Genomic DNA, 16,247 nt, shown 5'->3' with positions numbered 1-16,247 from the left:
AAAACACTGCTGTCTAGATGAATACATTCTACTTAGCGTGAACTCACAGCAGTAGCTGATCTCCCCACATTTACCTTTTTGCTGTAGATGAATTTTATGTGTTTGAAATAAATGCTAGAAACAAAAACTGCAGTGTTTGGTGGCCATGTGTAAAAACTGAGCTGCCAGAAAGAGGAAATTCCCTTTTGTGAATCAGGTAAAAGCAAAATTATTTGAGCAAAATCATAGTTTATAAATGCTTAAGAATTTTTAATTTAAAATAATCAATTTCCTGAATGTAATATCTTCGGAAGGACGTGTCATAAAAGATGAGGAGAGGAGGATGCCATCTACTAAACTTTTATTTTCTCTTAACAGGCCTGTTACAGAAGAGCAGCTTATTAACGCTCTTCTCAGTATCTATGATTCTCTGCCCACTCTTATTCTACTGCTCCCCACAAGCATCTGTTTCCCTCTGACACAACCCGAGAATTACTACTGGGGTCATTACATCCCCTTCCCCCTGATGACACTACTCTTTATTATCAGTCCTTTTTTAATTTATTTTATTATTTTTTTAACACATGTATATGAACTATGCTAACAAGACTTATGCTAGGCACTTTGGGTAGACCACCTCCATCCCAGTGAGTCCCTGGACGCATTCTTGTCCAGTGGCTGGGGAAACTCACCACTGAACTAAGTATAAACCTTTAAATATTGTGGAGGATTCTGATTCTCTGAGATCTTCTTAGGTCGCTTTGTTCACTTCCTTCTGAAGGCCCCAACAACCCTTCTCCACGCTGCTCAGATTCAATGTTTGCCCTCTCTTTTTTGTGTGGACTGGTGGTAGTATCCATCATTGTCTCTGGAGGACTGACCTCATCACGTAAGGCATCTCACATATCGGGTGTACTTGAAAGCACTGTGGAATGTCTGCATCTCACCTGGTCAATGTGTCTTCTCACCTTCTTCCCACTTCCCAAGGTGATACTGTAGGACACTGGACCCCTTTTTTTCTCTACAGTTCCCGGGATCCATGTCGGGCCTGGTGTGAAGTTTCGGGTATACACTTCCTCTCCTACATTTACACTCCTCTCCCTGGCCTGATGGTCATGATACTCTTCCTGTTTCAACTGTTTTTGTCTTACTTGACCTCTGAAATCTGGATGTATAAGGTCCAATATGGATCTCAACTTCCTCCCACACAATAGCTCTGCTGGAGATTTTCCAGTTGTGGATTGAGGTGTAATTCTGTAGCCAAAGAGGGCTCTTGCTATGTTGGTCTCAATGTTTCTTCCTGCACTTTTCTGCATTAACCTCTTGAATGTCTGAATGGCATCTTCTGCCAGACCATTAGAGGATGCATGATAAGGTGCTGTTGTTACATGTACAATGCCATTTCTCTGCATGAACTCTGTGAATTCAGCACTGGTGAAACATCTGAGACCACCATCTCCGGGATGCCATGTTGACTGAAACTTTGTCTTAGACACTCAGTGGTAACTGTGGATGTAGATCTGTTTAAGGGGTAGGCTTCTAACCATTTTGAATGTGCATCAATGACTATGAGGAACATCTTCACCTCCATGGTCCTGCATAGTCAATGTGTATCCTCCTCCAAGGAGTTTCTGGCCACTCCCATGAATGCAATGGGGTCACTGGAGGTAGGTTTCTGTTTTCTTGGCATACCTTACATGTCTTCACAATGTTCTCAATGTCTGAGTCCAGGTTAAGCCACCAGACATAACTTTGTGCCAATCCTTTCATTCTGGTGATCCCAGGATGAGCCTGATGCAGCTGTTGCAACACTGCCGCTCTCCCCTGTTTTGGAATAACCACTCTGGCTCCCCACAGCACACAAACATTCTGTATACTCAGTTCCTCTTGATGTCTGGTATAGGGACTTAAAGCAAATTCCTTCACTTTTCTTGGCCATCTCCTCAGCACATTCTCATGGACTTTGGAAAGCACTGTGTCTCTGTCAGTCCACTTTCTTACTTGTCCGGCTGTTACCACAGGTGCATCACTGTCATCCAACATCAGTACCCTCTCCTGATCCTCTTTTGATGGTTTTGTCTCTCCATTGGCCAACGGAAGTCTACTCAGTGCATCTGCATTACTATTCTCTTGGCCCGCTTTGTACTCAATGGAGTACTCATAAGCTCTCAACGTCACGGCCCAACATTGTATGCATCGAGAGGCTATCTGTGGCACTGCCCTCATCTCATTGAAGAGTGATATGAGGGGCTTGTGATCTGTCACAATGGTCAATTTCCCATACAAGTAATTATGGAACTTTTTCCCTCCAAACAGTACAGCCAGCCCTTCTTTGTCTAGCTGAGAATAATTTTTCTCAGTTGCACTCAAAGTTCTCGAGACTAAACCAATCGGCTTCTCCATTCCCTCTGGCATTTTATGCGACAACACCGCCCTAACACCGTAAGGAGAGGCATCACATGCCAAAATCAGCTCTTTCCTTGGGTCGTAATGTACCAATAAGGAACATGACTGCATCAAAGCTTTGGACTCCTCAAATGCTTTCTGTTGTTCTGGTCCACATGTCCATCTCGCTTCTTTCTTCAACAGCCAATGAAGAGGTGCTAGCAGGGTGGATAACTTTGGAAGGAAACAATGATAATAATTCAACAGCCCCAAGTAAGCTTTCAATTCTGAACGTTTTTTGGTACCGGAGCTTCCTGAATTGCTTACATTTTTTCACGTAACCCTGATGCATCAATCTTGTGCACTAGGAACACCACCTCTTTCCCCAGAAAGGACCACTTACTTATTTTTAACTGCAGCCCACAGTTTTGCAGTCTTTTTAGGACCTCTTCCAGGTTACATAGTGTCTCTTCCTTTGTCGGTCCGCTAACCAGTATATCATCCAAATATACTGTGACATTTGGAACCCCCTGGAGGATCCCCTCCATTGTCCTTTGAAAGATTGCTGGGCTTGATTACTCTCCAAATGGGAGTCTGGAGTAGGTGTATAGACCTTTGTGCATATTTATGGTCACATATTTCCTAGAGTTCTCATCTAATACAATTTGCTGATAGGCATGGCTCATGTCCAATTTTGAAAAGCCTGTTCCTCCCGCTAGGTTTGCAAACAAGTCCTCTAATCTGGGAATGGGGTATTGGTCTAGACTAGAGACTCTGTTGACTGTAAGCTTGTAATCTCCATAGATTTGTATGAAGCCATCAGGTTTCACCACAGTAACAATCGGTGCAGCCCACTCAGAGAACTGGACTGGTTTAATGATTTTCTCCTCTAATAACCTCTGTAGCTCCTGCTCTATTAAAGGCTTTACTGCACAGGGGACTGGTCTAGCTTTGTGGAACTTAGGTGGGGATTCTTTGTCTACCTGAATCTTAGCTTTGGCATCTTTCAGCTGTCTCTATGCCTTTCTAAGACTTCATTCAGTGTCAATGTGGGCTTTTCTGCCACCACATAGACAGATTGGATAGTTGTTTAGCTGTTTAACTGCCCTGTTTTTGATATAAGAGGGAGAATAGAAAGTCGCCAGGCTCCTCATTAACCGGCTCTGGTAAAACCACTTTGAATCTTGTTGCGTCGTCCCAGAAGAAGACATAGAAAACATTGCGCACACAAGCAAATGTTCTTTATTGAATGGGAATTACAACAGCGAGTCTTTACAGCGACTAGAAATGCCCAGCATATTGCCAACACACAGCACAGGGAGGGGAAATGCAGGAGGACACAATATAAGAGGAAGGTAGACACATATTATGAGTAGTTTACCACAAAGCCCACCCTCCCTACACTTTTTTGAAAACCTCAGCAAGCTGGTTGACACATGCTTTTTAACTACCCTGAAGGATCTCACCACCTCAGAAAGGAGAATGGCTAGAGCGCTGCTCTCCTCATCTACTGGGAGTTTCTCAGCAGGTGAGGTGTTAGTTGCCTCAATACGAGCATAAAGAGCATTAAGTTTATCTGCAAGTGAGGAGGAAGGCCACTCCACATACGTTTGAGATTACAGCCAGGATAGTTGGATTCCACTCTTTCCCTGTAGCTCCTTTTGACCAGATAGATGGTCCTCTGAAGGTCATATCTTGCCTTCTTGTAGCTAGCTGGGTCACCAAAGTTGTAGGCAGCAGCCCAAGCTCTTAGTTTGAGCTCTAAATCTAAAGTTCTCACATTGATTTTTGGTACAATGTCTTCAGTGCATTTATTGATGTAGCTTGTGATGGAGTCCGTGTATGCATTGATGTCTGTGCCAGTCGCACCAGGGAACATCTTCCATTCTGTGGATTCAAAACAGTCCTGAAGTGTGAAGATGGCCTCCTCACTCCATTGATAGACTGATCTGAGAACTGTTTGTGTCTGTTTAAGTCTTTGTTTGTATGGGGGCAGCAGAAGAATAGAGGTGTGATCAGCTTTGCCGAAGGCAAAGATTTTGGCAAAATACTCCTCAAAGAAAACTTTTAAAAAATTGTTTTACCATAATTAGCATTACATAAAAAACGACATGTGTAGGTTCACTGTTGGTTTTGGACAGTACATAAAATGGCTATATTTGTGTCGTAAACATGGCAATCTTTGGTTCCTATCACGACTACTGTAAAGAAATCTGAGTCTCTAAAGTGACCACTTTATATCAATCAGACTTGGTTTACATCTCAAACACAGAAATATTTTTTTTTAAAATCAACAAAGTGACAGGGGTTCCCTTTTAATTATAATTAACAAATAAGTAAATAAATGAGAAGTGACATGTTTCTAATTGTTCAGCCTACAATTATGATTCTGGAATCAATCATACAAGTATGAAATAGAAGAAAATACCATCCAAGATTTTATTCTATTTAATTCCTTATTTTATTTTTGTTGTTGTTTTCAGTGGGGTTGACAGGCTTTATCATACTGTTATTAAAATAATTTCAGTTTATTTATGTTTATATTTAGAAATACGAAACTTTACAAACTAAGAAAAAATGACGTCTTCTAAATTAGTGAATTTGTAGGCATGATCAGAGTCCTCTCTTCTCTACAGGCCAGTGACATCTTATGATTATCAAAATGATGAATGCAAAAAAGTACATATTACAGTGTACGTTAGAGTTTCATGAATTTCATAACACTTTCACATGTGGTCCAGGTTAAGTTTGACATTGGCTACTGGTATTACAGATGTATACTCTTCACCCCTTTCGAGATGAGTGCTGCAGAAAAGCAGAGAAACACAGTGCAGTATTTAAGACTGTTCTGATTAATTACAGTAATATCTAATATAGAAAGACACAAAAGGGATAAAATTGTATTGACCTGGATAACAGTGAATATGTGGATGATATGGATGTTTATAAACCTCGGTGTCATGGTTGGCTCCATGTGCCCCTTTGTTTTGATCTTCCATGTGCATTTGTTTTGGTTTTCTAGTCCTGCCCCCTTGTTTCATGACTCCACCCCTGATAGTCTCCACCTGTGTTTGCACCTGTCCCTCTTTACCCTGATGTATTGAAGTAAAACACCAGAGGGGTAAAACGACTAAATGCTAAAAACAAAAAGTTAAAATAGTTTCTAATCATTTGACCTGAACTTTCTTCTAATTTTAGAAAGCAGAAGGATGTTTTTTCACTGAAACAGCAAAGAAAACTCACCTGAATGTTTCCTTTTTTCTACAACAACCTTGTGGGTAGCAGGATGCTAGCTCTTACAAAATGTAACAGCGGTGTTAAAATGTTTTACACTATTCAGTGTTCAGGAAATTAATGTATCCTTTTATCTTGCAAATGTTTAAGCGTTTAGAAATTACAATGTTGCTCAAATTGCACGTCTTCACCCAGTCATTTTGGCTTCTCTCAGGAGCGCCCTCTAGCATTTGAGAAACATAGAAGAGAGTGGCTGTACTCTGGCAGTAATTTGTAGTGGGCCAGTAACGTCCCATTAATAGACTTTGGTTTCGAATTAGGGCGGCACGGTGGCGTGGTGGGTAGCGCTGTCGCCTCACAGCAAGGAGGGCCTGGGTTCGATTCCCCGGCCGGGTGACCGGGGTCCTCTCTGTGTGGAGTTTGCATGTTCTCTCCGGGTTCTCCGGTTTCCTCCCACAGTCCAAAGACATGCAGTCAGGCCAATTGGGTGTGCTAAATTGCCCCTAGGTGTGAGTGTGTGAGTGACTGTCTGTGTCTGTGTGTCTGCCCTGCGTTGGACTGGCGACCTGTCCAGGGTGTATCCTGCCTTCCGCCCGCAGACTGCTGGGATAGGCTCCAGCTCCCCCCCGCGACCCTGACGGAGAAGCGGCTTAGAAAATGGATGGATGGATGGGTTTCGATTAATCACAAAATCCCTCAAAACCAAAGAGACATCTCCAGACGAAACAACTAGTCTTGGGAAAGCCAGTGGAGTATTTTTTTGTGAAAATGCGATGGACTCCAGCTCCAAATCACAGTCCACATCTATTCACTCAGACCAGCACCACGTCAGTGTCACTGCAGTGCTGAGAATGATCCACCACCCAAATAATACCTGCTCTGTGAGGGTCCAGGAGGGTTAGTACCACTGAAGAACAGGGTAAAAAGGGGCTAATAAAGTATCAGAGAAACAGATGGACTACAGTCTGTAACTGTAGAACTACAAATTGCAGCTATACAGTAAGTGGAGCTTATAAAATGGACAATGAGCGTAGAAACAAGGAGGTGGTCATAATGTTATGCCTGATTGATGTATGAGGAGGGTAGACACTTCTAACCAGTAGTTCACCACAAAGCCCACCCTCCCTACACACAATTACTCTAATAAACACAACTACATACAACCAACTCCTGCACAACATCAGCACCTTTTTTACCTGAAGTGTGGGATAAGAAACACTTTGCATGGCCACACCCGCTCAGATTTTCACGCCGCACAGAACCTGTGGTGGCCATGTGACTTGACCTCACACCTCTGATTTTAGCTGAGTGGTGTTCATTAAGTTGTGAAATGCAGCAAATTCACAAAACCAGTCAAATGATAAAGCCATGAACTCACCCATCTTGGATCTGAGGAATTTCCTCTGGTCATACCCCTTCTTCTTCTCTTCCACCTCCTGTAGAATCTTTCTGTCCAGTTCAAAAGGGCATCCTCTGTTTGCTGCCATCATCTCCTCTATCTTCTCCAGCAGCTCTGTGACCTGAGTGTCATCACTCCAGTTCTTATTGTTGAGAACATGATACCTGTTCCCACATTTCTCAACCAGCCACTGGAGCTCCTTCCCTTCACTCTTGATGTGCTGCTCTATGGGTGTGTCTCCCAGACAGTCTCCACAGGTGAACAGCACTATAGTGTGACTCCACACTCTCAAAGTGAGTAACTCTAAGTTCTCCTGTAGTTCACTTACATCCACATTTTCACATTTCTTGTTTAAATTTACCACTAACAGTACAGCATGGGGTCCTGGAGAGCATAGAGACACAGCAGACTCTATTTCTTGTTGAAGTAGCTTTGGTTGATGAAGTCCAGGCTTTGTCTTTTTCCATCCTGGAGCTTCAACCACAGTGATGTGTCTCCCTGCTACGTCTCTCTGTCTCTTCACACACTGAGAAGTGCTCTTTAACTCAAACTCCTCTCTGTTTAGGATGGTGTTTCCTGTTGAACTCCTCCCCGACTCTGCATTTCCCACTAATAAAATCCTCAGTTCTGAGAGGTGGTGCTCAGACCCTGAAATACAATAAAGCACAAACATCATCAAAACTGGACAGAGTGAAGACATTTTAAAAATGCTTTGAAATAAATGTAAGGCTGTAACAAACAGCTTTGTTTCTGATCAGTTAGTTGCTTTGTTATGACTTTAATATAAACCAAAATAAATAAATTAGAAAAATAATAATATAATAATTTTATTACTACTTTTATATATAGTGTTTTTTAAATAATGAAATATTTAATAGTAGAACAATAAATTAAATAGCTTCTGTGTGATTGATAGGCCAGTGTATCTTTTATTATTATTCGATATTCATTTCAAAGACAGTATTGAGAAACGGGGAAATGGGTTGATTCTCATTTTGGTTCTGTTAGTATCAAAGGAAAAGTCAAGAAATAGCTTTATACAGTTTTAAAACCTGAGACTGTTGAAGGTATTTTATAATGAAAGGGTCATATTATACTTATCAAAATGAAAATTTCCTATTACTTAAATTCAGGGATGGGGGAATAGCAAAAAAGTGTGCTACTTTTTGTAGTTAGCTATTTGTAGCTAGTAGTTGTAGTGCCTACAAATTTTCTGTAGCTATAGCAAAAATTTTCATCACAATTTTGCTACAGGCTTCGGTCAATCCATGCATAATGAACCACAGAGCACGGTCAGTAACCGGGCTGGTGGCGACTGTGCAGTAATGACTGAGCCGCAGACAGTTCAAGCAAACGGTCAATCGCTGCCCCCACGCGAGGAACACCCCTTACAGGCGTAGCTCAGGGGTTGTAACTGAAGCATTTCATATCCGGTTTACCATCTTGGCTGTAAATAAGTCTAAGTGTGTGTTGATGTGCTAATATAAATGAAAACACAGACTTGCTGTGCTCTGCTTTAAGCTCTAGGTCAGCTGTAGCCGCTTCTCTCACTCCTCAGTCAGGAAACTTTAACATGTAAAATGTCTCTGAACGTCTAACTTTTTCCAAGGCTGAAGTCAGATTCTCAGTCACCAGCTTCTTGTTCGAATATTCCCGTTCCACTTTGAATGGTGGCTGAGTCGCAAGAATGTATGTTACTGCTGCGCCATTTAAGGTGGAACAGGAGAATTCGAACAAGAAGCTGACTTCACGTCTTAGTGTTAGCACCTGTGACATTCGTAACTAGCGTTAGGACTCCAGGCTCCTCAGAAGTTTCTCAGGGTTTTATGAGATTAATGGCTTTTATGGCTCAGCCATAGACCGAACTGAACTGCCCGCTGTGTTGTCTCCGTACGAGATGCTACAGCCCAGAGAACCAGAGAACTTTGACTTGTTGAGATGTTCAGGTATGCAGCACACATGATATAAACTAACACAACATAGCTATGGCAAAAATGAAGCTAACAGAGTTTATGAGCAGAATTGACACACTAAGATTGTAAAATGAAAAATAATTTTTTGCTTAGACTGCTCGTAATGTGGCTAACCAAACAGCTGCTTTAGTCCAGCTCCAGTAGCTGCTCAGTTTAGGCTACAGGCTCCATAGTGGTCTATATTAGAGAACAGAGGTGAAATTAAAGTTATATTGTGTTACCAACTCATAACAGACTACAAGCAACATTAAAGTTCACTGTTAACCAGCATATTGAAGGTATGGTATCATTTAGCAAACAATAAGAAATCAGGAGCTACATTAGACTATATTTTGTCTTATTAACTGTATGAGTAGCCACCTTTGCCATTAGCTGGGCTTTGGTACAGACAGCCTTTTATAACATCTGTTTAATGTTTTCACAGTGAGTACAGAGATGCAAAAGAGACAAACAAAGAGAGAGAGAGAGAGAGAGAGGGAGAGAGAGGTAAATAAGACAATATGAAAACAATATGAAAATATCGCCTTATTTAATTTAAGGTAGGTTTAGTGTATTTTTCAAGCTGAAAATAAATATATAAATAAATAGTTAAATGACTAATTAAACTTAATAGGGCAACTGAAGTCAAATAAGTTTGTGGAAGAACGGAGGGATGAAGAAGGAACAAATGAAAAGGTGCATAACAGTTATAGATGGGTAAAAAAAGCAGTGATAATACTGTAATTTTCATATTTGGTAGTTATTTTAATCACATTCAGATGTGAGTAACATTTCTGCAAAATATGGACCTGTTAGCAGTTCTACGTTAACTCCAGCGTTTAAGACCATTCATTGTTAAAACTGTGTTAGAACGATCAGCAGAGCTTTATTTTACTGCATTTTCGTGATAAGAGTATTACTAATTGAATTCTGCAGAGCCAGAGTCACTGATAAAATTTTTGAAGCTGAAGTGTTGCTGATGTTTAACAAAAGACTCTGAATGTCACATCTGTACAGATCTTGCTGAATTGTTTAAATTGAAGCAGTTTTATTTTCAACAGCTGACAATGTTTCACACAAAATTGTTTGGCTTGTATCTGTTATTTTTGTTGATTTTTTGTTAGAAAAAACCTGGAATGCTTGATTTTGCCTTTACTTACATCTACACTTCTGTTGGATTGTTTGATTGTTGGTTACACTTAAGCTCCCTTTTTGGTGATCTTGTATATTTGCAGCTTTTCAGTTGTATGTTTCTTTCTGGCACAGGACTAAATGCAGTGTCTTGTTCACACTGTCAGTTGGGCTTGTTTGGTGTGTCAGGTGGAGATTCACAAACATTCTGACAGTCACGCTTTGATAGTAGCTAAAAGGTAGTGCACTCATTTTCAAAAAGTAGCCACTATGTTTTCTGGAAAAGTATCTAAATTGTAGCTAGTTACAATTTTGAGAAAGTAACTACAGTAAGTAGGTAACTACAAAATTTTCAGTAGCTATCCCAACCCTGCTTAAATCAGACACAAGTATGATCACAGAAGCACAGAAAACAGGCCTGCAGCTTTGGGCCACAACCTTTCCTGCTGTGCAGGTCGTACAGCCACAAGCACTCCAGATGATATCAGCTGGTGTACAGCAAGGAGATGGTACCAGAGCTCCTTGGCAACTCTGATAATGCTGTCCTTTCCATTGGGTTCCTGGAGACAAGCTCCAGGGGTGTTCTGAGCTCACGGCTGAACAAAAGGAGAACTGGAGTGATCCCCGTTGACTCCTGCACAACAGAATGGCAAGCCAGTAGGACCAGAGTCAAATGTTGCCAGAGGCAAAACATAAAACATTTCATAAGACCATCCCCCTGAGGGTAGAGCAGTGGAGTCTTCCAGACGCCCTGCTGGTTGTAAACAGCCATGACTGCCGACTAGAAATTGCAAACTTGCTCACTTTGGAACTCCTCCTACATGCTGAACTGGCAAAAGAATTCCTCTACCAGATGTGCGGGGACCAGCACATCATTGAGATGAGTCAATGAGTGCAGTGAGACATTCGCCATCAATGCTGCACTCTATTCACAGCCTGCAGCAGTGGTTGCTCTCCCAGATGGCTGCGACACTGAGGGTTATTCTCTCACTTCCCTCCCCCTCACAGCCTATTCCATCGTTCAGCATTGTGTTATGGAGGAAGAATTATACAGTACTTGAGTAGAATGCAGTATTAACAACAATGTTCCAGGTAGGTTCAAGTGGGAACATCAAAAGAGGTGTGTGTGTGGAAGTATAAAGCATGTGTGAGGGGGTTTGCAGTTCAGTCCTTGTTTAAAATCCTGATCACTTGAGGAACAAAGCTGTTGTAGAGTCTGGCAGTGATGGCACAGATGCTCCAGTGCCTTCCGCTAGTCGGTTGCAGTGAGGGATAGATGGGGTCATCCACAATGCTGGTGGCTTTGCAACGGGGCGGTAGTCATTGAGGCAGAACACTGGAGACTTCTTCAGCACAGGGATGATGGTGGTGGACTTGAAGCACATTGGAACGGCTGCAGTGCTCAGAGGGATGTTGAATATGTTTGTGAGAACAACAGCCAGCTGTTCAGCGCATTCTCTGAGAACTCTGCCCAGTATGCTGTATCATGGTGCTATCCGTGGGTTGACTCTGTATAGAGTCCTCTGTACATCAGCTGTGGACAGACACAGTACCTGTTCACTTGGAGGAGATGTGGTTTTCCTCACTGTCATTCCGTTCTGTCCTTCAAATCAAGCATAGAAGTTAGGTGTATCTGGAAGAGAGGCATCACTGCCACAAGCAGGTAGAGGAGTCTAGTGGTTGGTCAAAATCAAATCAAATCAAATTTATTTGTATAGCGCTTTTTACAACGGATGTTGTCACAAAGCAGCTTTACAGAATTTCAGAAAAGACGTTTTTAAAACAGAAGAAGAAAGAAGTTTTAACAGGAGTGTAAAAATGTACAAAACCCACCCGGTGGGCAAGCCAGGGGCAACAGTGGCAAGGAAAAAACTCCCTCAGAACTGAGGAAGAAACCTTGGGAGGAACCAGGCTCACCAGGGGGGACTCATCCTCCTCTGGTCAAACTACCTACTATTAAATTATACTACTAATATTAATAGCAGTAATATTGGTATTAGGAATAGCTAGGAGTCCATGAGAATATCAGTGTAAGTTGGGCAGCTAGTCTAAGGCAGGTGGTGGCAGCTGGGGCGTGGGCAGCTGGTCTGAAGTGGGTAGCAGGAGGGCTCGGCAGTCGGTCGTCCTTCAGTGGACATGTGGGCGATTGTATACTCGTAAAGAAAGCAGGGAGATGGAGTTGTACATAAACAGGGGATGTAAATATTTACAGAGTGTAAGAGGCTAATGACTCCAGCAGATCTGACTATGACAACTTAGCTAAAAGGAGAGAACCAGAAGGACACACAGACACGGCAGCACTCTGAAACAGTTCGGCATCCCTCCGCTCCACCGTCCACAAACTTGAGTGACCGTGTGCAAGCAGCGGGACGACAGCACCAGCGTCTCAGTTTACTATAATTCCCTGTGTCTATGGACCCCTGGATCTGCTGCCTTTATCTAAGGGGGAACATTACCTACCAAAAGCTAAACTGAACAAGTGAGTTTTCAGCCTAGTCTTAAAGATTGAGACTGTGTCTGAGTCCCGAACAGTTTCTGGAAGATCATTCCAGAGTTTGGGGGCTTTATAAGAAAAAGCTCTTCCCCCAGCTGAAACCTTCTGAATTCTGGGGACTATTAATAAGCTAGCACTCTGTGATCTGAGTGGTCGTGATGGCTCAATGAGAAACAAGGTCTTGTAAGTACTCAGTCAATAAAAAAAGTCAATAAAAGGATTTTATAATCAATACAGAATTTAATAGGCCTCTGTTTTCTTACTGTTTAATGAAGTTACGTGACATCCAGCCTTTCACGTCTTTTACACAGTCCTCCATTTTCTTTAACCTGTATTGGTCATCAGGCTAGGCTGATATGTACAGTTGAGTATCATCTGCATAACAATGAAAGTTTACACCATGGTTACTTACAACTGTGCCTAACGGTAACATGTATAGTGTAAATAGTAATGGTCCTAAAATAGAGCCCTGCGGAACTCCGAATCTCACTTTTGAATAACTGGAAGATAAAATGTTTACCCTAACGAACTGATAACGTTCTGATAGGTAAGATCTGAACCATGATAGGGCTGTCCCTGTGACTCCAACCATGTTTTCTAACCTTTCTAAGAGAATATTGTGGTCTATTGTATCGAAAGCCGCGCTAAGGTCAACTAGCACTAAGAGAGATATGTAGCCTTGATCAGAGGCAAGAAGAAGATCATTAGTTATCTTAACTAGAGCCGTCTCAGTGCTGTGGTGTGGCCTGAATCCAGATTGAAATTTTTCATATATATGGTTCTTGTGTAGATATGAACTAAGTTGTTGGGCCACAGCTTTTTCTAAGATCTTTGATATAAACGGTAAGTTAGAAACAGGCCTGTAATTAGACAAAACGGTGACATCAAGATTTGGTTTCTTGATCAGGGGTTTGATAACTGCTAGTTTAAAAGCTTTGGGTACATGGCCCAGACTAAGGGACGAGTTTACTATAGTTGAAATAGGGTTTATAATAACTGGCAGTACTTCTTTGAGTAATTTTGATGGAATTGCATCGAGTATGCAGGTTGTGCAATTTGCAGAAGAGATAATCTTCTCTAGCTCCAGCTGTGGGAGTGGGTAAAAAGTTTCCAGGCTCTTTTCTACAGCTGTGTTTTGTTCTATATCAGCCAAGCCAGATGATAGCCAAGCTGGATTTGAATTTGATACTGTGGGTTGAATTTGTTGTCTAATATTTTCAATTTTATTATTAAAGAAGTCCATAAAAACTTCACTAGTGAGAGTTGCTGGAATTTCTGGTTCAGTACCTGCCTGACTTTTTGTGATTTGGGAAATCACATTAAACAGAACTCTAGGATTATACTTATTATTCTCGATCAGCGAGGCCAGATATGCTGAGCAAGCTTTAGTGAGAGCATTTCTATACTCTATAAGGCCGTCCTTCCAGGCAGAGTGGAACACTTCCAGCTTGGTTTGACGCCATTTCCGCTCTAATTTCCGAACTGTTTGTTTTAAGGTCCGGGTTTTATCGTTGTACCACGGGCGAGTTTTTTCTGCCTTATTCTTTTTATTTTAAGTGGGGCCACATTTTCTAAAGTGGATCGTAAGGTATTTTCTAAATAATCGGTTAGTAAATCTAGTTCCATTGGGTCTGATGGAGTGGAGACTGGGGTTGATAGCTCTGGGAGATTTTCTATAAATTGTAGGGTGGTAGAAGGTTTTATTGAGTGCTTTGTTGAATAACGAGGGGACGTATATATATTACGGCTAAGTCATAGCTCATATGAAATTAGGTAATGGTTGGAGATTGCTGTGGTTTGCGGTAGGATATTAAGCTTGTCTATGTTAAGACCTAGTGTCAAAATTAAATCTAACGTATGACTACAGTAGTGTGTAGGCCCTGTTACATTTTGGGTAGGATTGAGGTAAATGCCTTTTTTAGTGTGTCATCTACCTTCACAAAGTGAATATTAAAATCTCCTACAATTATTACTTTATCGTTGCACACAGGCAGGTTTGCAGCGAAGTCACTAAATTATTTTATAAATTCAGAGTATGGCCCTGGTGGCCTGTAGATGTTAAATAATGAAAACACCTTCTTTTTTGTGATTGGATTCGTAATGTGAATAGAAAGGACCTCAAAGGAAGTAAAAGTGTCTCATTGTTTCTGACTGATATCGAGAGTATTTTGGTATATTATACAGACTCCACCTCCCTTGCCTGATAATCTTGGCCTATGTGCATATTTATAGCCTACAGGCATGGCTTCATTTAAAGCTAAATATTCATCTGGTCTAACCCATGTTTCAGTAAGACAAAAAAAGTCAAATTTATGATCGCTTATAATATAATTTACAACGACTGCTTTAGAGTTTAGTTATCTTATATTAAGTAGTCCAAATTTTAGATCTAAGGTGTTAGTGCTATCATCAGAACATGGATATATGTTGATTAGGTTATTTAAACGGACTGATTGAGTTTTTCTATGATTAGTTTTAATTCGGGGCAAAGACACAGTCTCTATAAAGCTGATCTTGGGTGACGCCTCAAGGAGGATCGCAGGCGGTCGGTTAACATCTAACTGTAACCACTAGCGCCCCTAAAGGAGTAACTAACTTCACGTGTCGAACAATCGAGTCTCCTATGACTAGAGTACTTTTAACAGGCTTCACAGTGGGTGCTTCACTGAGCGGGGCAAATCTGCTTGACACATGAATCGGAGGAGCATGGTGTTCCGGTGGGCTAGCTTTGGCCTCAGTGTTAGCATTATCCGCCAAACAGCTAACTAGCTGGCACTTAGCACAAACACAGTCACTATCGCTATTGCTAGAGGCGGAAAAGGGCGTTAGACTAAACATGCCACACCCTGCGCAGACAAAACAACCAGCAGAAGCCATGCTATTTCAGCCACTTACCGCTTCTTGTCGATTTAGAAGCTGATAGCACAAAAAACATTCCCGTAGTGACGCGCTCTCAGCCACCAGTCATTGGTGTTGGCCAGGATGCCCTGCCACATGTGCCGTGTGTCAGCAGTGTCTTGAAAATGTTATGTTTTTCTTTTTTCTTTTAGTAGGCTTTGCCTCTCTGATGGCACAGGAAAGCTTGGCTATTACTATTCTGAAGCTTGCCTTATCCCCTGACTTTAAAGCCTTGTCATGGGTTCTTAGTAATATGCGCACCTTTGTAGTCATTTATGGCTTCTGGTTAGGGTGAGTTGTGATGAGTTTGGAGACAGTAACAGCATCAGCCATCAGTCAGCTGTCTTGGCAAATCAAAAGGCCTGGCTCTGACAATCTCCAAAACAAAACACGACCAGTGGTGAGCAGTGACTAAAGACTAGCGCCGCATTTTTATATCTTTCAGTGTTGGTGTAAACACACAGGCCCCCATCTCGAGTCTTACCACACAGTTTAGCGTCTCTGTCCGCACGGAAGCACAACAGGCTGTCGAGCTGCATGTTTAAGTCCGGAGTGCAGCTCGTCATCCATGTCCCCATAAAAATGAAGGCACAGCAGTCTCTGAACTCATGCTGGGTAGCCCGCTGAATCCGGAGGTAGTCCAGTTTACACTCCAAGTAACAAACATTTGAGAGAAGAAGCGATGGAACGGCTGGACATCTGGAGTTAGCTATTAGCCTAGCACGCACCCTGGCTCGATTGCCTTGCTTGCACCTTCTCACACATCACTTTCGGC

The 16,247-nt window shown here is 41.9% G+C and overlaps 1 protein-coding gene across 1 annotated transcript in view; it reads right to left on the bottom strand.

The window, feature by feature from the left end:
- LOC108437061 overlaps positions 1-16,030 on the bottom strand; it is a 41,429-nt gene extending 25,399 nt beyond the window's left edge. The window contains exons 1-2 of the mRNA XM_037533563.1: positions 15,957-16,030; positions 6,977-7,645 (exon numbers count right to left, since the gene is read on the bottom strand). Of these exons, the coding sequence (XP_037389460.1) occupies positions 6,977-7,645; positions 15,957-16,011 (724 nt within the window). The 5' untranslated portion in view covers positions 16,012-16,030. The remainder of the gene's footprint in view (positions 1-6,976; positions 7,646-15,956) is intronic.
- Positions 16,031-16,247: the final 217 nt, after the last annotated feature.

Source organism: Pygocentrus nattereri, chromosome 23 (assembly GCF_015220715.1).
Source record: "Pygocentrus nattereri isolate fPygNat1 chromosome 23, fPygNat1.pri, whole genome shotgun sequence".
NCBI lineage: Eukaryota > Metazoa > Chordata > Actinopteri > Characiformes > Serrasalmidae > Pygocentrus > Pygocentrus nattereri.
Note: the sequence above shows the minus strand (reverse complement) of the source record. Positions and strands in the feature narration are given on the sequence as shown.